The 25,676-nt window shown below is 37.3% G+C and overlaps 1 protein-coding gene across 1 annotated transcript; it reads left to right on the plus strand.

The window, feature by feature from the left end:
- LOC140940517 (DNA polymerase delta catalytic subunit-like) lies at positions 1 to 25,617 on the plus strand. The gene is made up of 21 exons (XM_073389502.1): positions 1 to 343; positions 2,095 to 2,327; positions 3,000 to 3,197; positions 4,718 to 4,898; positions 8,464 to 8,696; positions 10,842 to 11,198; positions 11,591 to 11,782; positions 12,225 to 12,313; positions 13,346 to 13,456; positions 15,219 to 15,332; positions 16,881 to 16,926; positions 17,335 to 17,436; positions 18,424 to 18,657; positions 19,396 to 19,497; positions 20,246 to 20,316; positions 20,798 to 20,950; positions 21,889 to 21,991; positions 22,801 to 22,933; positions 23,446 to 23,559; positions 24,016 to 24,169; positions 25,478 to 25,617. Exons 1-21 carry the CDS (start codon positions 106 to 108, stop codon positions 25,572 to 25,574), a joined length of 3,255 nt encoding a protein of 1,084 aa, XP_073245603.1. The 5' UTR covers positions 1 to 105; the 3' UTR covers positions 25,575 to 25,617.
- Positions 25,618 to 25,676: the final 59 nt, after the last annotated feature.

Here is a 25,676-nt window from a genome sequence, read left to right on the forward strand (position 1 = left end):
TTCCCGCCATTTTTAATTTTCCACCACAAGCTCCACTCTCACTTTGTTGACAAGAAAAAGTTACATTATCAGCGCCAAACTGGCTTTATAGAACGTTCAGTCGTCATGGATGGAACTCAGAAACGTAAAGGAAGCCCAGATGCAAGCAGCTCTGCAAAACGTTCTCGTAATGATGACGGAAATTCTGGAAGCCAAGGTGGAGGATTTGAAGAAGAGTTGGCAGCGCTCGATTTTGTCAATGATAAAAATCCCTCTGCCAAATGGTCAAGACCTGCTGTACCTAAACTAAATCCTTTTACTGATGACATCGTGTTTCAGCAGCTGGAAGTCGATAATTATATCGGTTTGTACACACTTGCTTTGACTTTCATGTATTTTTTAGATCAATCACGAGCGCTATTTATAACTCTGTGCTGATCATTATCCACCGTTGCAAACATCGAGTAGTATTCTAGATTTTAATATGAACCGATTATCATTAAATTCAGTGCATCTTTAGTTGCAATGAATCGTGATCACATCTGAAGAAGCATTGTGGGTGTAAGACCCATGTGTGTGTGTCATAGGGAGGGGGGGTGGGACAGAAGGGTCCGAACCCCCCCTTCTCCCATACCTACATTCCCAGTCAGAATAACAATAAATTATTATGACAATTAACATAATAACAATAACAATTTTCAATGATTATTGTTGAAACACTTGTGAATTTCTTCTTCCCTTCCCCTTCAATGTTACTTTTGAAGAAGTTTATGCCCAAGCAAACCTGTGAAACCAACATTGAGGGAAGGAGAGGGAAGCAACACATATATTCGTGGAACCCCTCAGTTTATCTTGTGTTTTCCGGAAGTGTTTCAGCAAGTTAAGACTGGTATTGTTGCATTCACGGCTCCTGCCTCTTGTTTTTTTGTTGTTGTTGTTTTTGTTTCCTTTAGCCCTTCTTCAAAAGGCCCTATCATGGTTTTGGAAGCCATCTTGACAAGTCAGCAACCGCATGAGAAATTACTGCGTTTGTATGATAATCTAATGTCGAATAATTTCTGTAAAACGGCTGTTCTGAAAAAAAATCTGAATTGTAAACTCACTCCTAACGATTGTACTGAAAGAGTTTAAGAGCATTACATGCAGCTACATGCGCTAGAAGCACTTTTTAAAATTTCCTGGATACATTTGTCTGTAAAAATTTCTCTTTCTGCCCACTAAACTTTGCCAGGAAAAATTTGCAGACAAATATATGGAAAATCTAAAGCAAGCATCTGGAGAAATTTAAGCACAGTAATGGCCCCCAAAATTTGTTAGTGAAATCCTTTGCTGTGAAGCTCTACTTTTTAATTCATATTTTTTTCAGAATGGCCATTTTACGGAAATTATTTGACATAAGATTCTCATGCAAACACTGTAATTTCTCATGCAGTTGCCCACTCGTCAAGGTGGTTTCCAAAACCATGACAAGGCCTATTGCAAAATAAATATTAAGCATTATTATGTAATTTCCCCACATTTTTCACACTTCCTGTCCTTTTAGAACTGCCACCTCTCACTTTTTTCTCTTTATGCATCAAGTGGTGGCTTACAAGGGGTTAAAAATAACAGAAAGTCATGGTTTCTTACAGGAGGTGGTCGTACATGTATATGAGAGGTTCCAACTGTATGGCTTTGAATTGGAAAATTTTAGTGTTTTGGATAGGTGGTAAGGGAGGTGTTCACCTACAATGTATGAGAGGTGGTCGCACACAGGTTTGACTGTATTCTGACCACCCTTGAGGGAACATACATTGATCTGAGGCAGGGTTCTCATTAAAGTAGGCAGCTTGGCAATCAAGTGCTGTAGACAATTTGAGGCTTTCACTCCCTCACTTTACCCATTTTCCTTCAAGAGTAGACAGCTCAGACCTTAAAGTAGCCGGTTTTTTTAGCCAGTTGCCAGCCTTTAATGAGAGCCCTGTCAGAGGGTATTGGTTCATAGAATCTGTGTGTACAATAATTTGTCAAAGAATTGGTCTATGTAAGGGAAATAGGAGGCATTCTTCCAGGGAAATTTTCTTAATTTTTCGAGTTGCTTTGGTACCATCAAGTGAAATTATTCTTTCTTCTCAGGTAAACCCCTAAAAGGAATGCCTGGATCAATGTCTGGTCCGGTTCCAATAGTTCAAATGTATGGTGTTACAATGGAAGGAAACAGTGTTCTTTGCCACATCCATGGATTTGTGCCCTACTTCTTTGTTCCGGCACCTAAAGAATTTCAACATAGTCACTGCAAAAGCTTTCAGGATGCACTTAACAGAGCTGTGTTAGATGATATGAGATCTAACAAAGACAATGTTGTTGATGTGAGTTCTGTAGTGATAACCACTCACTTTACAGTCAACATTGTCAATATTATTCATTTATTTACTAAAAATTCGTGCAAAATTTTCAGTGATCCAAATTTTTTCCTGTCTAACACTTTAAATTAATAAAGTTAAAATTATGCCTTTCAGTAGCATCATGCACAGCATTAAGCAGGCATGTAATTCTGCAATAATCAACCCAAAGTTGAAAAATTAATGGAGTATATCATCTTGTCCTTTTACATGCTTGAGGGAATGAACTTTGTATACTTCAACTGGGGAGCAGTATGTCAGCAAATTTGAAAACCTTAATGTTGTACAGCAATTTATGGCAAAAATCTACCTAAATTGTAAAGATTCTTATAAGAAACAATCGTTTTGAGTGTAACTTAAGAGTGAAAGTTGGAGAAGTGTGGAAAGATTAAAGGAAGGCTTGCAGGAAGATTCTGAAAAACTCTGTTTGTCCTACATTGTGTCTCCTGGTTCGCACCCCATGGTTGTATTGATTTGAAAGATAGCAAGTGTTATTGTCAAACTGTTATTTCATGAATAAACTCAATAGTGAAGCTTTTGCACTAGCTCTCAAGCAAATGAGGCTTCTTAGACCTTAGGTATTTCCATGATAATAATAATAATTATTATTGAAAAATAATGGAATCATCTGTCTTTCAGGCTGTCTTAGCTGTGGAATGTCAAATGAAAGAGAGTATTTATGGCTACAATGGAAACAAAAAGGCTCAATTTCTTTGCATCACAATGGCTTTACCAAAACTTATTGCCCCAGCCAAGAGGATCTTAGAAACTGGATTTAGATTTGGAGAATTTCCTGAGAGGGGATATTCCTCATATGAAAGCAATATTGATTATGAGGTATGTAACAAGATGATAAAACCGTTAATGTCATTTAGAAAAAAAAAATAATGGGAATTATCCAATTTACATTTTCACAAACTTCCCATTTGTAATGGGAGAAAAAAATTTTATAGCGAATAATTCCCATTTTGTAATATTGTGTTGAATTTAATAACAGTTAATATTACACCAAGTTATCTGGTTTAGAATTGGTAGTTTTAAACATGTATGTTACAGGTCAAAATTGAATTCAGGTTAAAATTTTTAACCTACCGGTAGCTTGATTCTCTTTGTCTCCTATCCCTAATTATTCATGAATTAGGGCTAGGAGACAAAGGAAATTGAGAATCAACCTAGGTTAAAAAATTTTAACCTGAAATAATATATGTTATTCACCGGCTGGGAGGTCTGTATTGTGAGAAACTGTGCCCGAGGTCTTGAGTACCGGCCGAGGGCAGTACTCAGATCGAGGGCACAGCTTCTCCCAATACGGACCGACTTAGGCCGGTGAATATCATTTTTATTTTTTTCCTACTAAGATTTAAAAGTTTCGGGAAAATTTTACTTCAGCCTCCAACCTATGTGTGTTGAATTAAGAAGGGCGCATTCGTGTTGATATTATTCAAAGCGCGTGATCGATTGCAAACCAAAACAAAACATTACAACATAATTTTTAACGAACTTAAAAGCCACAGGAAAGAAAATACATCAAAGATTTTCTTTGGCTAAATTTTTACATTAAGATTAATTCAATCGACTGGATAAAAACTGCACAAAGGCTTTATAAAAAGAGCTATAATTACACATACCAATCTTAGGGTTTTGAAGTGAATTTGAATAAAAGAAGGCGATGTGGGTAACTAAACAATTAAATAAACAAAGAAATAAAAACAGCGATAACTGATTGCTGGAACAGTTGTTCGTGTTGTTTATTCAAGATTGAAAGCTACATGCAATCATTGACAACAACCTTTTCTGAAAAGTAGAAAACCAGCAAGGCAAAATTCAACAAAAAACGGCAGAATCTAGATTCAGACAGCAAAAATGGAAAACAAACCTACAAACAGAGAAAAAATGTCGAATAAACGGTGCATAAGAGCAGGATTGCAGTACTTACAGCGTAGTTATATGGCTAGTGAAGCGATATCATGAGCCGCCTGTTTTGCTTTACTTGATTGCTTGATTCTCCCTTCAGATGTTTTATCTGAATAACAAAATTCACTTTCCCCTAGCTAACACCAATAATAGCACAAGTTTTAAAAGAAAAATGGTTAAAAATCACCGGTTTTGCTCATTCACAACCAACAAACAAAGTTGTGAATAAAACTGCCAACGATTCTGCCCGGTTTAGCAGGCAAGATCGTAAAATACTGCCCGCTCTCGGAACCAATCAGATTGCAGGATTTGGAGGATTCCGCCCGCTCGCAAGCTTAGAAAAAAATAAAATGTCTAACATGTATATCTTTTTTTTTTTTGAAAAATTTTCTTTTCTTTTTTCTTGTTTTGTTTTTTTTTTCTGATGCTCTGTGTACCATTAGGTCCGGTTTATGGTAGACACTGATGTTGTGGGGTGTAATTGGATAGAGCTTCCTGCAGGAAAATATCGGGTTCGTTCACCTAGCCTTGAGGGAAGCTTTAAAAGTGATGCTCAACCAGTGTCTCATTGTCAGATTGAAGTTGACATAGCTTATGATGAGTTTATCAGCCATTCACCTGAAGGTTGGTTAACATCTAGAACTCTTAGCCTCAAGCCTCTCATAAGTGACCGCCCAAAATGCAAAGATTTACTAGTTGCTTATGAGAATCACGCCTAAGGGGGGTATCTTCCAAGAAGAGGTGTTAACACGTGCGACTACATTTTGGCAGATAATTTATTGTATGCAGGTTACATAGTGTAGTTCCATGTTGTCACTGAAAGTTCTTTGTATACTCTGAGTGGCATAGTACATACAGCAAACAAAGAGACTTCACCAGATGTCAATTGGTTGCTTACAAGAGGTTAAAAACAATGAAAACCTATAAAACTGTCAGGCCCGAAAGTTGTTGCGATAACTTATGAGTGGTGGTCATTTACAAGAGATTCTAATAATTATTATATGGCTTTGACTGGGGAAATCAAACTAATGGTTACTAGTCATTATTTACCAGAGGCCTACACTTTCCGATCAGCAAACTTGAAAATGTTTGCAGTCATTTACAAAGGTGACCTCTTGCACGACACTTTGATTATTATGATTTCACTGAAAAGGAAATTGATATCTATAGTGTAAAACTAAGAAAAGTTTAGTAAGCTTGGCCAAAGGGCAACTCAGAATAATGATTAGTCTTCCACGTAGAGATCTGCAGAGCTGGCCAAAAATTTAGAGGCAGGTTTGAACAACATAATGGTTTTTAAAGACTTTCCACAGGTCTTCTAGATCTTTCACTCTATTAACATCATACAGGTTCCTATGATGATCAAAGCATAATCGGATCATGTGTATATAAGGCATCTGTCAACCGACTCTCGGTTGACAGTATCGATTGATACTCGGCTGATATATCGGGGGACTGTCGGTCGAGTGTCGACCGACAGTCGGTCAATACTCTGTCGACACTCATTTGCATATCAGCCACTACTTGGTCGATATGTCAGTGGAGCATCGGCTCAAATTGGCTGCTGTCGACTGACATGCAGGTCGGACAACAGTCCACCACTAGTTTGTCAATAAGCTAGCAACCCTCGGTCAATTCTCGGTCGACTGGGTATTTTCTACATATTTTCTACAGTCGGTCGATATATTGGCTGACACTGAACTTTCAGTCGGGCGACTCTTGGTCGCTATATTGGTCGATACTCGGCGGATCATTAATAAGCACGTCCTTAAGGCACGGCTACTGTTACTCGGTCATACTATCAGTGGACAGTCGGTAGACATAGCGTTCGGCTGTTGGTCGTCAGTCAGTCAACACTCGGTCAATATCTTGGTTCACACTCAGTTAATACATTCTTGGTCAACCTGCGGTCGTCACTTGGTCTATATCTTGGCCGATATATTAACCTACTCTCAGCTGATACTGTCGGCTGATATGTGCGATGGTCTATAGTCCGCTGATAACTACTGACATATCAATCGTGTCGGCTGATATGTGTGATGGTCAATAGTCCACCGATATACCACCGACAGTCCACCGATATGCCCCAGATGGTTGACTGCGATGTAATGATCGAACAGTCAGCCTGTCATTGACCGAGTGGTCACCGCAGGTTGACCAAATAAAAAAAGGTGTCAACCAAGACTCAACTGACATGTGGAGCGAGTATCAACTGACATGTTGACGGAGTATCGACCACCTCTCGACTGACAGTCGATCGAGTGCTGATCGATCCTGTCAACCGAGAGTCAGTCGACAGATGCCTTAAATACACGTGATCTGCATAATCCACCTATTGGTGCTTACAGTTTTAAACCCTGAGAGACCTGTCTCACGTATGAGATTTGTGCCTCACAAGAGAGGTAACATACTTTTGGGTTGTGCTGTAGATCATAGAAGTCCTATATTCATCAGATGTTTATCATGAATATGTTGTAAACGGGATTTGTAGCCAGCAGAGAAGTGTCAGCTGCTTGATTATCTCTAGACCAAGCCGGTTTTGGGCTATCAGCACACAATTAAGTCCTGATCACACTCATGGTTTATTGCTAAATCAAGGTGCTTTTATACATATTGGTAGCTAAATCATACATGGGTAAACAGGGTTGTCATAAGATTTCAAGTTGCCGGGTAAATACAACAAGTAGGTGGGGAATCAAACGGCTAGGGCAGGGGGGGGGGAAGAGACGAGGTCTGGGACCGAGAAACGATGTTCTCACAACTTGCAAAGCGGTCACCCCGCGTGGTGGTCAGCGGAAAATTGCAGTACTTTTCCCACAGTAAACTTTTTAGAAGCAAGAAGCGACCGGCAGAGGAAATCAGAAATGCTTACTGAAAAAATAAAAATTGAAAAAAATAATATCATGCATCTTTGTTTTTCTTTCATATCGTATTTGTCTTTCGGTACTGAAATTGCGGGGGAAACCGTGTTAGATCTTAACCAACAACAATGCGCTCGATCGATTTATAGGTTTCATCGTTTTTGCCGGGTAAGGATAACTTGATGCTGATAAAAATTACTGGAGAAAGTGTCAAATTTATCGGAAGCAAGTAATTCAGAGAACTTTATAAATATGAGCTTACAGCTCTACAATCATAACTGAATAAACATTCACACTTCATAACATTTCACTTCGTTTATTGCGATCAGTCAACACCTTGAATCCAAAGTTAAAATTCAAAACGATCCTAATAAACAAATCACAACTACTACTGAAAGCTCTGTACCTTGAAGCGACTTTAACTTTCCTAAGGTTTGCAGCAAAACACTGCTTGATAGCTCAACTCTAGCTCTTCGGCGGTTCTTATCAGCTGTACGGATCGAGCTATATGTTGCATATTCCAAACTCTGCAGAGGGAAATTGTTTAACAGAAAAAGAAAACCACACACTATGTCTGAAAAGCGACATAAAATCAATAAATTAGCGAATTACCAAAATATAATCGTGAGAAACAGTCCCGCCTCCGATCGCCATGTTTTTGTTTCTTCTCAAGACCGTTGATCTATGGATTTTAACTTAATGTGCATGATCAGTACACAAATCCGCTGGCAAGACCTTTGCTGATCGCTTTGCAAGTTGTGAGAACATCGTTTGGATTTCATTTAAGAGAATGTATGGGAAGTAGCTTACCCCCCCCTGGGCTAGGGATTTCTTTTGGTTCTATTTTTGTTCTATTTTCCAATAAAAGTAGCCGGAGGCCACTCTCTTAGTACCCGGGGAAAATCCCCGGCCCCCGGCTCTTAATGACAACCCTGGTAAATATGGAAGGGAATGCATGTGGTTTCCTTTCTAGTGAACACCCTAATTCGACTGAAATCTTAAAGCATCGTGACACCTAAATTACTTACAGCAATGTACGTAAATCCTGAGCGGCTACCTATGTTTGAATCATAATTCCATCCTACACAAAAATCCTTAAGTAAGTATCATGTTATAGATGGTCAAAGCACATGTGATCAGGTAATGACTGATAGTCGGTCCACATGTGCATGATCAGATTACATTCTGTACATTCCATTCATTCTTAGTGGTAGCCGGCTAATGAAGCATAATATGAGCCATGCATGCATAATAACAACTTGGAGGTTAGGATCGCGGGCTCCTCTTGTTGCCAGCTATTACCTGTTTTACTTTTTCTCTTTTTTAAGGTGAATGGTCCAAAATAGCTCCTGTTCGTATACTGAGCTTTGACATTGAATGTGCCGGAAGAAAGGGTGTGTTCCCTGAACCAGAGAAGGACCCTGTAATCCAGATAGCAAACATGGTTATAAATCAGGGAGACAAGGATCCATTCATCAGGAATGTCTTCACCCTTAATACATGTGCACCTATTGTAGGATCGCATGTGAAGTCGTACGAGAAAGAAGCGGAAATGCTTAAGGTGTAGTAATATAATACATGCTTGCAAGGAAATAATTTTATTTTTATCATGTTGATATTATTCCTGTTTTATTGTAGTTCACGATCATGAGTCTAAAGCCAAATGTTTTAAAGGAAAGTCTGGAAGTAATTTGTAGAATTTCCAAAGGGTTCAACGAAGGATAGTTATTCCTTGTGTTTTTGGGAATGTTTTATGATGCATCTCTGAAATTATTGTAACCTCATTTTACTCACACTAGCCCAGTAAACTGATTATTATGTATGACCACAGATGTAGGACCGTGTTCTACCAGCACCCAGTGGCCCGTTGTACCCTTTTGTTGTTTTGCTCTTGGGTGACTAGGGTTGAAATGATAGTATTTCACAGATTCAGAGTACAGCCTTAAGATGTGCAGAGAAAACAAATTTCTAGTTTTTGCATTTCAGCTTGATATCTCACAATTAAGCACAAAATGACATTTAAGCAGGAAAATTCAAACACTCTAAGCAGCCGCGAGAAACTAATATTTTGCTCAGAAAACAACATCTTTGCAAAGAATTTTGTGTTAAATATTATTGAACCAAATTTTTGTCATGGCTTCTAAAGATTTTCAGAAATTGTGAATGTAGAGGAAGTTGGAAAATGTTTTGATCAAAGACCAGTGGCTTTTAAGCATGGGTATTGATCTCTCCACTCTGAACAATGACAATTATGAACTCAATAATCTCATCTGTTGATAGTTCCATACAGGGTTCATACTAGACTTTCAAAAAACGTGCCTCTCATGTCGTCGGATTTCATATGGGGCGGGACAAAGGACTTTTCATACTTGATTGGTGCCAGTTTTACCGACCCCAAAAACGGGTCAGTGCGCTTGGTCCAATCAGAGTAGCTCCCAAGGACCCTTGAGGATAAAGCTGTCACTCACAAGTACTAAGCGCATTGAAACGTGACTTGCAGTTCAAATTCCAACATGTGGTCGATTGCAAAGGCGATGAAAGATGCTCTTGAGGCTACGGGCTATTCTGAATTGCATGAATATCAAAGGAAAGCTATCGAAGCATATGTGTCGGGGGGGATGTGTCGGGGAGCTGGCAAGAGTCTGACTTTTGAACTGGCTCCATACGCTTTCGATCATTTATTTGGCGAGGATTGCAGTGCCATCGTGTTGGTGACTGTCTCAAACCTAAATTCCCATGGCATTAGAGCATCATACATAGGAGATGATTGCTCAGAAGAAGAGCTAGAGGATATTTTAAATCTGAAAGAGAAAATAGTACTTGGGAGTCCCAAGGTGATCCTCAAGAATTACCGACACATTTTTCATCACCTAAAACAAAATCACTTAAAATCATTGTTAGAGACAACTTTTGCACAAAGTAAACAAATTTGCTCCTTCGATGATGGAGATACACACACATGTTCAATAGATTTAGTCGGAGTAGAATCAACACATTCCGCTATTGAAGTCAAGGACTCGCAAATGAAACCTGAAACCCCAAATGCTAGTCACGCCACTCCCCATTTTTGGCGTGAAATGCAAACAGAAACCCTTCAAGCGAGACAAGTCGACCTCTCGCCACTTCGTTGCTCGCAGTCGGCCGCTTCGCGGCCAAAAAAGGCTCGCTTCTCTTGCCAAGAGGTCAACTTGTAGCAAGTCTAGGTTCATACAGAATCTTGAATTCTTGAAAAAGTCTTGTTGAAATTTGCTCAGCAATTTTCCAGACCTGGAAAAAGTCTGGGAAGTGGTGATAAAGTCTGGAAGGATGGTAAAAAGTCTTGAGTTTTTTTTTTTTTTAAGCTACAGCAAATCTTATTCAATCTTGTCCGTGCGTTTGCAGTATATCATTGAAAAGAGCTTTGTTCCTGTGTTTTTTAAGGTGTCTATTGATCATTCATTTGATAACCCTGGGTCTGGAAAAAGAAAAAAAATTATTGTTTTGGAAAAAGTCTAGAAAGAGTCTTGAATTCTGGATCCAAAAATCTATACGTACCCAGTCCATATCTTTTTCTGTTAATATATAATGATCATTATTTTGTTAGGAAACTGAATATCACTTTTATCCTGATGTGATCAGATTATTCTGTAACTACTTGGCACAGACATTGTGGCTTGTCATGTTTTAATTGTCTAAAATGAGTTATGTAACATTTCAATTTTCAAAGGCATGGAGTGATTTTGTCAAGAAAGTGGATCCTGACATCATCACTGGATACAACATTGTGAACTTTGATCTTCCTTATTTCCTGAACCGAGCTGCAGCTTTAAAAGTACAGACCTTTCCATTTCTTGGAAGAGTGAAGGATGAAAAGAGTACAATATCCAACACAACATTTCAATCACGAGCTTACGGAAAGCGGGAGAACAAAGTCATAAACATTGCTGGTCGAGTGCAGTTTGATCTGTTACATGCTCTGTTAAGAGACTATAAACTGAGGTCCTACACACTAAATTCTGTCAGTTTTCATTTCCTGCAAGAACAGAAGGAGGACGTACATCACAATATTATCACAGATTTGCAGGTACAAGATAAACAAATTCACGGAATTAAAGGACTAGGTGTTTACTTGTGTGATACAACTTGTTAAAGGATGCCACAGCCAGAATTGTTTATTTAGAAAAAATTGTTTCCTTGATTCTTCAAGTGGCTATTGTTATCCACAAATTCTCAATCTTATTATTTACCTCTACATTAGGCACAGAGAATAATAAAGTACCCGGAAAGTTGTTTATCTAGAAATCCTTGAGATAACTTCATTCCAAACTCTCAAAAGGAGACCTTCAATTTTTGCCAGAATTAGTTCAGTCAGACATAATTTTCACAGTTATTGATGGTCTTAAGTCTTTAATAAGAAGATTGCATATACTTTCACAAGTACCCCTAACAAAGTGTTTTGTTGACTTTGTATTTTAGAATGGAAATGACCAAACTCGTCGTAGACTTGCTATTTACTGCATGAAAGATGCCATTTTACCTTTGAGGTTATTGGAGAAGCTGATGTGCATAATAAACTATATGGAGATGGCACGTGTGACTGGTGTACCACTGGGCTATCTGTTATCAAGAGGACAGCAGATTAAAGTTGTCTCACAACTCCTTAGAATGGTACTTCCTGTTCTTATAGATGTGACTTAGGGGTCCTAGTTAAATGTCAACAGTAAATTATTTTCGCAACACAGGGTTGTCATTAAGAGGTGGGGGCCAGAGATTTCCCCCAACTACTAGGAACATGGCCCCCGGCGACAGCCTTGAAACATGTATGGCTACTATTTTGAGAGAGTGCCTAATCAGTTCTCAGCACAGGGCCAAATAAAGAAGTCTTGTCCACTTTCCCATGACAAGTAGATGTTGTAGGTCATTAATATAACTGCATAGTGGCTGGAATCTCAGTTTCCTTTTTCCTTAAAAAGTTTTTGAATTTGTACTCGCACAAGTAATTTTTGTTTAATTATTAACACTGACATTTTAATCAAACAATCTAGTTTTGAGTTCTCTCACTGAAAAAAGTTATTTTTATCATGAATCTTACTATGTTTATGTTTTGCAGTCCAAGAAACAAGACTTGTTACTTCCTGCTCACAAAGCTGAAGCAGGAGAGGAGTACACAGGTGCCACTGTCATTGAGCCAGTTAAAGGGTAAGACAACATGGCAACAGCATCTGTAGGATCATATTCCTCTTAGCAGAATTCCCCTCAGCTTTCCTCCTTTTGCCATAAAGTCTTTTCATATAGTAATTATAAGAAACAACTTTATTCTGTTTGGATAGTTGCATTCTCAGGGTGCAACCAAAGTCAGTTTTACAGCTTGGCATTCGGATAACTGTAGATAGAATATACTTGCCCCAAATTCATTTGCACTAGTCCCCAAGAGTTTTTTGATGAGAAGAATTGCTTACCGTTCATCTGTAATTTAAATTTCTCCCAAAAAATTGACTTGCCCGTCAGGCAAGTTAAGAACAGAATTCACTAGCCCTATAGTAAAATCTACTAGCCCTAGGCTGTAGGACATGACTTTCTTTGCACACTGATTCTTTTTAATGGGCAGGGAATTAAGTATCCGGTGAAAGTTTCTTTTTTGGGTGCCTTGTATGTCTCTGTTCCTTTAGAAGTATCAATCATCATTCATTTCTTTTGTACTTTTTTTTGACTGGTGGAATTGTTAGTGTCTGCTAAAATTAATATACTTGCAGAGACAAGCAAGGATTTTTGGTTTTGGTTTTTGTTTTCATTAAATGTAAAGTTTAAAGGGACTAGGATATTGCTGTTTTAGGTCAATTATGTTCTGAAATCATTAATTAAGTGCCTTTACTCATATAATAGCTCCCATAGAGTTATGAAGAAGATATCAAACAATTTCATCAGGAAGCACTAACCATAATACATATTTTGGTGATTTTTGCAAGCATAGTATTAAAACATAAACATGATGGCCCAACATTTTCAATTTTCAATCCATGTCCATGCTTGCCAACTCTACCAAAACAGGAAACAGTTCCAATGCCTAAATATAGTTTTAAATAACAAAACTGGACCATTTTTTTTGGAATTCAATTGATGCAAAAAGAGTTTAGGTTTTTAAGAAGATATAACATAGCATTACGTTAGCCCCTCTAAACTTGCAGCAAAACAAGAGTTGTGAATTTAATTTAATATTTATATCCGTTTCAGATATTATGATTCCCCAGTTGCCACCCTTGATTTTGCCTCACTGTATCCATCTATCATGATGGCTCATAACCTGTGTTACACATCGCTACTTCATCAGAGCAAACTCCATGAGTAAGTCACTGGTTCAAACAATAAAAAATAGTGATCAGTTAATTCTTCATACTAAACAACTCAAGGGTTGTCAATATTACCTGAAGTTCTTTGTCCAGTTTTCAGTCACATCCAGAACCTGTTCAAATGAGGGACATTTTATTAGCTTTGTTGCATATAGCAGGGATACCACAGCAAATTGGGCCATTTACTTGGGCCTGAACAGCCCATTCGCCAAACGCCCTCCGAGGAGATAAACCTCAGAATTGTGGTCTCTGTCCTACTTGTTTCCACAGTTGTATGGGTTTCTTAACATCCCTTTTAAAACGAGAAAACAAAAGGCACAGCAGTTTCACTTGACTGCCCCTGAACAGATACACAGCCCTCATGTCTTTTTGGTTGGTGTCAAAGCTTTAAGGAAAATTGAAGGGAGCCCAGTGCTCTGAACCTGTAAAATCCTGGGTGCCCAGCATATGATTTGTTTGAAAAATCTGAGATTTTCTCATCACCCGAGGGCAAAAGTTAGGGGCCAGCGGGCTCTGCTAGAGCTCAGCCCTGGGTGTGGCTGAAATTTGAACTCATAATTGTAAGGAGAACTTCGATACTGGTGAGGTCACTCTGAGGGCTTGATTAATAAATGGATAACAAATCTCCAAACTCAATAAAAAAGCCATATTTGTAAAATACCAACAGCACCATTCCCCCCCTCCCCCTCACAAAGAACAATGTTCTCGAAATAACTTGCATTTATTGCCCCTGCAGGGATTTTGCCCAGAAGGTGAAATCCTGAGGAGGCACTCTAGTAACTCACACATATAGTAAGGAAAGTACGTACAGTTGAAATATACAGTCAGTATGCTAGAAAAAATCTTGATTTGCTTGAGCAGGGGCCACGAGGAATTGGTAGTATAGGTCATGATGAGGTTTCTATTGTTTGTGCCCGCAAGTATGAAATGGTTAGGATGACATAAAGACAGAAAATCCCAAAGTGACCGCTTAGGTAGATTTTGTGACATTTATTGTACAGTCATACTTCAATACTCTTTTGCATTACATGTTATCAGTGACATTCTGTGGAGTAGTTGTTTTGAAAGTTGTGGATCAAAAGACACTCGTTAAGCGCAGATGAGGTTATAAGGTGTGACACTTGGAGAGTTTGCCAGACACGAGTTCCCAAATCTTTGATTGGAAACCTTGCCATACACTCTTTCTCTCTCTTTGACCGGAATAAGACTCAGCCCCAAACAAGCAAGACAAGTGAACAATGGCTTGCTTATCATTAGCAAAACGACAGATGATTACAGAAATTCGCCGACAATCAAATTCTGTGCTGACTTATTTCCTGCTCACAGATGTCCTTCCACTATAAAGTTAAAATAAGACTAGAATGTGTCCTTTCTAAGGCTTACTTTGCGGCAAATAAAATGAACTAAATTTAAAAAGTGAAAGAGAAATCATAGCAAAAAATTCAACTTCGAATTAAATCTTTTCTTATGGTTTAGAATAAACTATTCTCAAAACTGGGAATGTTTTGATCAAAGCTGTGTAAAAATTAATTGAACTGAAACTGTGCATGGAACCTTGCGTTTCCTGTATTTATCTTACCTATTACATATGGAATACGTGTGAAAATCTTCTTTATGAATTGGTATATTTCAAAGAGTTACACAATGAGCAAGAATACTATTGACCAGCAATATACAATGAATTTACAGAACGGAGGCAGCTGTAGTGTCAACTATTACTAGTTATAAATCTGCTGTACATTTTGATGTCATTGCAGAATGAGACCAGATGAATTTATCAAGACACCCTCTGGAGATCATTTTGTCAAGGCATCTGTCAGAAAAGGATTGCTGCCTGAGATCCTTGAGAACCTACTTTCCGCAAGGAAAAAGTAAGTTGTTGAAGTTTTAGTCCACCTACAGGGCTCCAAACAAGACCCAACCAGTCTTCTAGGATTTCTTACTGGGCAAGTAACTTTTCAAGCTCATTCCTTAATGGGCAATGGTCCAAGCAAATTATCCTCCAACTAAGTCAATTACTAAGACAATTAAGCACGTGGTTGCCTGGGCAAGCAAAATGTTACAACTGCTTGCCCCTGAGAGGACATGCTGGAATTGAAGTTTGTCTTTGAGTGCTGATATGATACAGTTAACCAATCGCCTCATCTGTTAGTGGAAGGGGTACGTGTCTGCGACATCCAGAGACTTCAATTGTTGCCAATCAGAACCAGGAAAGATTTACCACCACAGTTGCTTGTTGTTCCAAATGCTGCAGCTCAGCCAACATAAACTGCAGAAATTATGCACAGGGAATCCACATGGGTGCAAAGAAAGTCATTTTTACAGCTTAGCTGCATCTAGCATGTACTAGCCCAAGAGTAATTTATTTTAACTAGCCTAAAGAACGTCTTTGACAGGCAGGATTGATTATAGTATTTCGTTCTGTAATTTGATTTCTTCCAAGCCTTTGAGGCAAGTTAGGAACATATACGACTATGACTTTCATTGTACACTAATCCACTGTACAGCTACTGTCACTGTGTCTCTGTAAAAAGAAAAGATAACAGATATCTGACCATTTTAATTAGTCTCGCTTGAGTAAGTAGCGAGACTCATAATCTGCAACACGTTTTTTGTCCTGGGGGGGTAGCCCCTTATATAGGCTACATCGGTATGTGTCGTGCCAAAGGGTATGGTTTTTTTTTTAGCCGTTTTGGTCTGAAATGGGGTATCAATTTTGACCATTTTGGTCTGAAATAGGGTATGGTTTGTGCACTCTACAATGGAGGACAAAAGAACTTGGGACCGTGTGAAAAAGCCCTTGCAAGCAATAAGTCCGTAGGATTCTGCTCCTAAGGACATTTTTTTGTTCGGCTTTGGGTTCATCGCATCGTCCCCCCCTCCGCCTTCCCCTAGCAATGTTGTGACCAAAAAAAGCGCTCAGTTTCACCCATTTTGCTCCAAATTCAACTTTGTTTGGGGTGGGAGGGGAGGGGTCGCTAGTTTTAGTAATATCACTGGAAAGGTCCCAACACTTTTGACCTCCATTGTAGTCTTGAATTGGGTATGTTTTTTAGAAGAATTAGCTACTTCTTCATCATTTGGCGATATGACAAAAGTCATTCAAACATGACATTTTAATTACAAAAGAAAAACAAAAGTAAGAAATTCGGACAAGGACAAAAAATGTTATTTTCAATTTTTTGTTTGTCTGAGTTTTAGTTCTATACATATTGACTGTGCCCAGCACTATTTCTAGTTTTTATGGCGAGCAAGTGCAGTAAAGATGAATGTATTCAGGAAAATGTGGAACAAGTTCGTATGAGGAATACTGTAGTGTTTCCGGTCTGTTTTTCTTATTGTTACAATACGTAATATTAAAAAAACTACCAGTATTTCCAGTTATTCTGATTTCTTCTCTTGTGATCCTAATAATGCAGGGCTAAGGAGGACCTGAAAAAAGAGACAGACCCCTTCAAGAAAAAGGTAAGAGGATATTAATTCTTTTTTTCTGGAATTCCAAGTTTCTTGCATGTCTTGTTAATTGATCAATTTTTATGTCTACAATCTTTTGTCCATGCACAAGAACTAATACTATTAATAGCAACATGAAATCTCTGATTGTTTGCAGACATAACACAACTCTCTCTTACTTTGAGAAAAAACTTAACGTAAAATGCACATACATTTTTCATTTGTCCATAACATGGTTTGATTTAATATAACTTTCAAAAGTGTAATTTACAATAGTGTAGCTATTGTCTTGGAGTCTAAAAACAATAGCTACACTAATTGTAAGTTAACTTGTGAAATAATGTCTTATTAAACTGGCCCCAGCCATGATTTTCTTTTTCTGGAGTACAGCTCTAGTGTTACTGCAAACTTTATTTCTAGGTTCTTGATGGTCGACAACTGGCTTTAAAGCTAAGTGCTAACTCAGTTTATGGTTTTACTGGTGCTCAAGTTGGTAAACTTCCCTGTCTGCCAATTTCTCAGGTGATTGAAATTAATTGAAAATATAATTGAAATGGACAAAGAGAAAAGTTTGGAAAGCAACTGAAAAGGTTCAGTCTTGTTAACTCCCATGCCACTCCATTCATGCTCCTCTAACAAGGCCCAGTTAGGGTAAAATTCCAACAATCAACATGGCCTTAAAACAGCAATGTAAGACTAGATGAATGGTGACAAACAACATAAAGGAGGGTGGTAAAGGATATTTTCGTGATTTGTGATCGGCTCTTTTTCCCCTTGAAATGTGATATGGCTAATTTTTTCCTCGTGAATCATGATTTTCATAGTATCCGCAAAGTGTGATTTTGCAAAATTATTTTCCGTGAAATAAAAAATACATGTTTATTTTGTCATGAACCATGATTTTCATTGAGTCTGAATTTATTGCTTATTTCATTTTTCATAAATTGTGAAAATGGATACCCCCCCCCCCCCCCCCCCCCCTTACCGCCTCATAAAGATGGGTTAAATACTAACAGGGATATGGCCTACTCCTAAAAAGTAAAACAATCATTTTTTAAATTCAGACTAGGGACATACATACACTCCGCCCCCTCCGCCCCTAAGAGGGGAGGTTACTGTACACTTGTGAGTCGTCCCATAAGTTTTTAAAATAGCTTGACATAAATGTTGTTAAATGACTTGTTATTGAATGAATGCTACATTAAATGCAGCAGAGGAATAGAATTAGCAATAAAGGTTCAATCAAGGTTTGGTCATGGAATTCTCATACTGTTGCCCTTGAAAAAGCCTGGAATATTTGCATTCCTTTATACAAATTGAAACTCTGCTTACAGAGCTCTGATTGTGTTTAAGGTTATTAAAGTGTTATTGTCAGATTTTCGTTCTTTTTTTTTTGCATCTTAGATTTTGTAACATAAAGCTTAAATTTTGAGAAATTGCTTACCTAGAGTACCTACCTTACCGAGTAATTTTACAGAATTTGAAAACAAACTCATTATACCTTCACAGAGTGTAACAGCCTTTGGCCGTATGATGATTGAGCGAACAAAAGAGCTTGTGGAGTCCAAGTATACCATGGAAAATGGTTACAAGACAACTGCAAAGGTCATTTATGGAGATACTGATTCTGTAATGGTCAAGTTTGGAGTGGAATCTGTTGCAGAGAGCATGGAACTTGGCAAAGAAGCTGCAGCTTATGTCTCCTCACATTTTGTGAAACCCATTAAATTAGAGTTTGAAAAGGTAAGTTTGTACTTTGAATACTGTAAATCCTCTTTTATGACCCTCCCGCCAGAGGGGGGGGGGAGGGGCGGGCTTAATAGAGGATTCACGATTTGCATTTGCATGGTCGCCTTAACTTTATCCAGGATTTTGTTCATGGTACAACCTCCTTTTCAATATTTTGTGAATACATGATTAACATAAATCGTACTCAGTGCAGCCACAGCCAGTGGTATAGAGTACTAAAGTGTGACATCATAAAAATGAAATTTCTGAAATTATGGGATTTGTCAGGATGTTCTGAAAGAACAATGTCCAAGAGGCCTACTTGCCAAAAATGAGCATTTCGGGTCAAATTGTCTCTGAGATGGTAGCCCAGTTATGCTTAGAATACTCCATACAAACCCTTCTAAATTTCTTTGGGTCGACCCCAAAAAAAATTAGAAGCGTTTGTACGGAGTTTTCTGAGTATAACCAGCTAACATCTCGGAGACAATTTGCCCCGAAATGCTCATTTTTGGTAAGTAGGCCTCTTGGACATTAATTGTTCTTTCAAAATTATCCTGGCAAATCCCATAATTTCAGAAATTTCATTTTTATGACATCATCACTTTAGTACTCTATTCATGTCATTGATAACAGTTTAAAGTGTCGCTGGTTGTTTAAATTGTAGCTAAATTTAGTCTTCAGTTCATGTTTTACTGTGAGCACTTGAGGTGATAGCTTAGCTGCTAGTATACCTGTATTTTCTGTACACAGGTGTACTTTCCTTATCTCCTAATCAGCAAGAAGCGATATGCCGGACTGTACTTTACTAAAGCTGAAAAACATGATAAGATGGACTGCAAGGGAATTGAAACTGTAAGATCAGGATTAGTATGAAAATATTGCTCTGTTTCCAATTTTTGTATTAACATTACTGTTTATAAAGATTGTCTGTAATCGTTCTAAAATCACAGTGGAACCGCATCGCTGCCTTCTAGATGATGGAGTATTTATAATTTGTGCTACCTTCTTTGTAATACAATATCATCATCATCATCAATCTTTATTTTACACGAAATCGTATCATTTTACATGGTCTTCCTAGGAATCATGTTTAAAACTAGACTAAAATACTAAGACTAAAAGACTAAGGAACTATTGACTATAATGTTAAAAATACAAAAACTTACATTATGAATAATAAGAGTTACAATGGGTCATGGTGTATTAGAAAAATCTTTCCCATGAATTGGAGTTTTAAAAACATTTAAACTAGGCAGTTTTCTAATCTCTGAGGGAATCTTGTTCCACAGAACAGATCCTCTGTAGTGTAGGCTCCTCTTTGCAGACTCAGTTTTGGGTCTGGGGACATAATAATTTAACTCAGAATTTCTAAGATTGTGTGAATGTACATTTGAGGTGTTGGTAAAGATCCGCCTCAGATACGATGGGGAAAGATTATTATGGATTAATAATCAATAATAATTAATAATATGTTAGCTATATTATAACTATTGCCAGTTGCTTTGCACCCACTCAGGAAACAGCTAGTATCTATGGATGTTTGTTTCCTCATAATACAGTCACTGAACATTTTATTCTTTTGTTTCCCTTTTTACTGTAGGTCAGGAGAGATAACTGTCCGCTTGTTGCAAACCTTATTAATTCCTGCCTGCAAAAGGTTCTGATTGAAAGGTAATCAATGCATGACTGTAAATTAATGTTAGTACCATAATATGCAATTAACTATTTTTTTTTTATTTCCAAAGTTTAAAAACAGGTCCTAGAAGAGATCATTTACACCAACTGTAGATGACTCCACAGTTATGGAGAATTGTCTGCCCATGTGCACTAGGGAAAAGGTTATTTGAAGGTCCAATAAAATAAGAAGTTCCAGAAGAGAGCTGCATACTATCTGACTATAAAGTGCTTTAGTTTCAATTTATATGACATTATTATGCACTAACATGGTGAACTAGTTTCAACCTCCCTCCCCTCCCTGGCAAAAATCCTTGGATCCACCCCTACCTCCCCCCCCTTGCTAAATTTTGTGTAAGGATCAGCCTTTGCACTCTTCATGGAAGCACTACAGCTTTGTTTCTTGCAATGAGCTTTAAAGGCATAGGGAAATGCCTTAAAGGATTGTATTGTTTACCTTTACTATGATTTTGGACAGGGATCCCATGGGAGCAGTGGAATACACTAAACAGGTCATATCAGACTTGCTCTGCAACAGAATTGATATCTCACAGCTGGTTATTACAAAGGAACTAACAAAGACTGGAGATGAGTATGCTGGAAAACAAGCACATTCTGAGCTGGCTGAAAGGTAGGTTTAATAAACTATTAAATTGAAAAGGTTTGGTATTTCATCAGTGTTTATGTAATAAATAGAACATTAGATGGCTGCTTGGAGATACAGAATTTCTCTTCTCTTGTTGAAAAATATTTCACTCAAAGAGAAGTTTTTGTATCTGCAAGCGGCCATAAATATCCTCTATGTAGCACTTTTTCTGCTATGTCTATTGTGGTGCATTAATTCAGGGCAATATCATCATCATCACCATCATTATTATTATTAATTATTAATTATTATTATTATTATTGAGAATATTATAGTCTGTTGTAAATTTGCGCCTTTGATGACATGTGTTTTAACTCTACATGTTTTACACCTACAAAGAAATCCTTTTTAAACATTTTAAAAAATTGTCAATATATTATCCAAATAGACTTGACTTAAAACGGTTTGCTTACTTTTGCTTAGTTTTGTTGTTGAGGTGTAGATTAGAAGTGTGATTTACTTGATTAATAAAGATTTTGATATTATTATTTTAAATGGAATTTTTTTCCGAATATATGATATATTTTTGATGGAATGAATTTTTTCAACCGAAATTGTCTTTTTTTTTAATCGAAAGGAATAATATAAAGAGTGCTTTGCCTGAATAATTTTTTAAGTGAAATTAATTGTAAATAGGATTTTATGGTTAGTTTTGTTATCAATAAAAGGCTTGGGTTATTATTAAATAATAATAATAATAATAACAATTATTATTATTATTATTATTATTATTAATTTACTTATCATTTTTCTTTCATGAGTTAAATGCTTATGTGACAAAAAGCGGTCAGAACCAGTTTATACAATAGAGCTACAGAGCTTTTGATAGTTCTTGTGGTTGTTTCAAGGTCAAAAATGTTCTGATTATAGTTTTCAAAGGAAAAATACTCTTAATTGCATTTGCTCTTGACACTGTTCCCTAGAATGCGAAAACGTGATGCTGGTTCTGCTCCAAAGTTAGGTGACAGAGTGCCATATGTCATCATAGCAGGTGCAAAAGGGGAGAAGGCTTATGAAAAAGCAGAGGTAAAAGAGTCATCCATCATGTTCTCTGAGTTTAATGATTTAAAGGGCTGGGGCTGTGTCACGGCAGCTAGTCCAGTTTGTTTTGTTTAATTTTGCCAATTACTTGCCCTCAATCGCTATGGAACTTAAAGTAAGCAAAGAAATTACAGGTAAATGACCAAGACAAACAAATACTGGTATGTCTCCTGAGCATTATTTTTGTAGTTGCAAATAGCAGGGGTCGACTGTTAGGCTGAACAGTTTTCAAAAACCCTAATTTCAATCCGTTTCAATCTTCCTCAGTTTTGCCCATCCGTGGCATCTGTTGTTTCTGTTGTGTTATTTTAACCTTCCTTTGATGTTTTAAGTGGTTATTTTTGCATTTCTCTTAATTTAATGGGCATTTTGTAATTACCTAATTTGGTTGAGTTTCGTGACACAGCTCCTTGAATTTTGTTTATGATAAGCATTCCTGGGAGGGATAGGCTTAAACTGAGTAAAGTTTAGGCACTAACCTAACTGTCCACAAATGTATGCATCTTTAATGCAGTACTTAAACAAAGGATTTGAACTTTGTCACTCCTAAGTTTGCCAAAAGTCAAAATTTAGGGAAAATGTCAAATAGTTATATTTAAATTACTGGCAACTAAATACCACCATTCAAAAGTACTGCTCAGTAGCTTTCATTTGAATATTCATTATTCAGCTAGCAGGATTCCATCCACAGACTCAAAAGTAAGAAGCACTAGTCACTTGCACAGCATAATAAAGTTAGAACTTGTGGCTCTCGAAGTGAGGGAGTTACAAGATTTTTTTTTGTCTTGTTTCAGGACCCCATCTATGTTTTGGAAAACAACATTCCCATAGACACAAAGTACTACCTGGAAAACCAGTTGTCCAATCCACTGCTCAGAATATTTGAACCAATTCTGGGAGAGGCAAAGGCTACTTCTGTTCTGTTAAGTGAGTATTGAAGGATCATTTTCATCTGATAGACTTTGCGACTGTTTTAAAAAGTTGGTCGGCTCTCTGAAATGTGAGCATCAGATTCTTTAGGTTTTTGTTTGTAGTGTATTAAGATGAAATGTGAGCTCACTGACACTCTGTGGGAGATAAAAGGCAGGTCCAATCTGAGTGTAGTCATTGTTTTTTGAGGTTGTCGAAACTTGAAACATCATGGTTAACAACAGTCCTTTTTAAAACTACTCTCACATGGATGATGATATTTCACATACTCATGGCACTGTTTTTGATTGATTGATTGAATTTGTTTTGTTTGTGAATTTGCAAACTGCCTACAGATTTGGAATAAAAGAAGAAATGTAAGAGGAAACTGTTAAACTAAATAGTTAAACTAAAAAATAAAAATAAAGGCTTGTTAGAATAGAGAACGTTTTAGATATAATGTATTACACTTATTTCTTATTTCCAGCCTGGTTTCTATTTTAACAGGATCTAACTTTCTATCTTTTCAGAGGGCCAACATACACTCACAAAAACCATTGTCACATCAAAAGTTAGCAAGCTGGCCATGTTCACCAAGAAAAAAAGCACATGTATTGGATGTAAATCAGTCTTGGGTGATGAATGTAAGCATTCTGCAGCCTTGTTTTTAAGGTTATTTATTTCCTCAAGACAATTATTTATTAAGCATATTTAGCTAAGTGGGTCTGCCCCCCAAATAAGTGTAGCACCTAGAAACAAAAGTATTGTTTGATGTTAGGGCTACATCCTTCCACTGACTTTCTGAGTCTTTGTGCTGAAATGCTATTGTTTTTGTATGTTTCTGTTTTTTTTTTTATGTGGATGTTGTCGTTTTTAAACAAAATAAACAAAGAAAAATTGCATCCTACTGTGTAATATATTTTTCAGATGGTAAGTTTTAAATGAGCACTGCCCAGAAACAGATGCCACAGAAACTTTTCAGAAAATTTCCTGAGGATGTAAATACATTATGCTATTGAGAAAGGGTGTCATTATTATGCCCATTCACTTCATCAAATTCAGTTGAAATTAATAGAAAGAATTCTCTTTTAAACATTCAGCTGCTGCTGTGTGTAAACACTGCAAACCCAAGGAGTCAGCTCTTTTTCAAAAGGAAATTGCACATTTGAATGCATTGGAGGAAAAGTTTGCCAGACTGTGGACTCAGTGTCAGAATTGCCAGGGAAGCCTACATGCTGATGTTTTGTGTACAAGGTGAGTTATGCTGACTGTGAACTATTAATCCCCCTCCCAATCACTGAAAGTAGGGAGTTTAAGATAGCATGATGACAACGGCAGCAAAAATGCCACCTGAAAAAGTGACTTTGCGTTCTTTTAAAAACTTCAGCATGATTATCCCAACTCTCTCACTTTTTTAATGAAGGCAAACTCCCCTGGAGTTGAATTCCTAAGAAAAATATCCTTGTCCAAAAAGAGTGAATTTTTAAAGAAATTTGTTGTCATTTGCTTACGTTCTGGATAATCTGAAATTAGGCAATTTCAGGTTGTAGTCACGCAGTGATGCCAAAGAAATGTAGAAATATTAAAAGTGTGAAGTTGTTGTTTTCTAAACTAATCCTATTGCTTTTTTGACGTTCTCATTGCTGTTGCTGTTGTGACATCTCAAGCTCCCTAGTAGGGGGTGCAGTGAGGTAGTCATGATATAGAACCCTCTCTTGATCTGCGAAGGAAATAGTCATTGGAAAAGAAGTTTAAAACAGTCAGTAGGAGAAGGCTACAGTACCTCAGGCTGTCTTGTCACTTACCCTAAAGAAAATTATATGACTTAGACAGTACAGTGGAACCCGGCATGCCTGTGTAGTACAGTCACTGACAGTTTCATTTGTCCCAAGGAAAAGCTTTATTTTTCTCTACAATTAACCTGTTTCATACAGAGAAATCACATTTTCCTGTGTCCTGAGTCACTAACTCCCATGTATCATCAACCGCACTTTATGGATACTTTTTATCATGTGCACTGACTATGAGTGAATATCTTACCAGTGAAAACTTAACAGAAAGGGCAAAAGAACTTTCAAAGGTTCTTTCTGATATTCAGTCCACCTGGCTGAGTCATAAAGTAAAAGCACCAGTGCATTAATATGACAGATTTCTTTGGCATGTTTCAAGAACAATACAGATATTATAATCCGTGGCTATGATAAATGATTGCAAGGTTTCTATGGAATGAAGTGTTAACAGTTACAGTTAAGAAATTTTGCACGGTTTTCTTGTAAAAAGTCTGCTTTGGTCTTTACATTGATAAAACATGTGTCTGTGCTGTTTTTCTTTTCTGGTAGCCTGCGTTACATGGGCACTATGGCATGTCCCCTTGACACTGTCCATATTAATGGAGTTCCACTACAAAATAGAGTTCAATTTTGTCAACAATAACTTTCCTTGAATTGCTTTCCAATGATTTTTTCTCTTAGCAATGTTGAGAGAAGTTACATTTCCCAAGTTGGGTATTATTATGACAACATATTACTGACAACATTTTGTCCTCATTCTTCCTTATTTTAGTCGTGATTGCCCCATCTTTTACATGAGAAAGAAGGTTCAGAAAGACCTTTCAGATCAGGACAAACTAATCCAGAGATTTGGAGACTTTACTTGGTGATAAAAAATGCTTTCTTGTAATAAATTACATGTATATTTAACCAACACTTGCATGCATTTTATAGAGCATGTGAAATTGTAAAACTGTAAAGTGTAATCAACT

The sequence above is a fragment of the Porites lutea genome, chromosome 6 (genome assembly GCF_958299795.1).
Source record: "Porites lutea chromosome 6, jaPorLute2.1, whole genome shotgun sequence".
NCBI lineage: Eukaryota > Metazoa > Cnidaria > Anthozoa > Scleractinia > Poritidae > Porites > Porites lutea.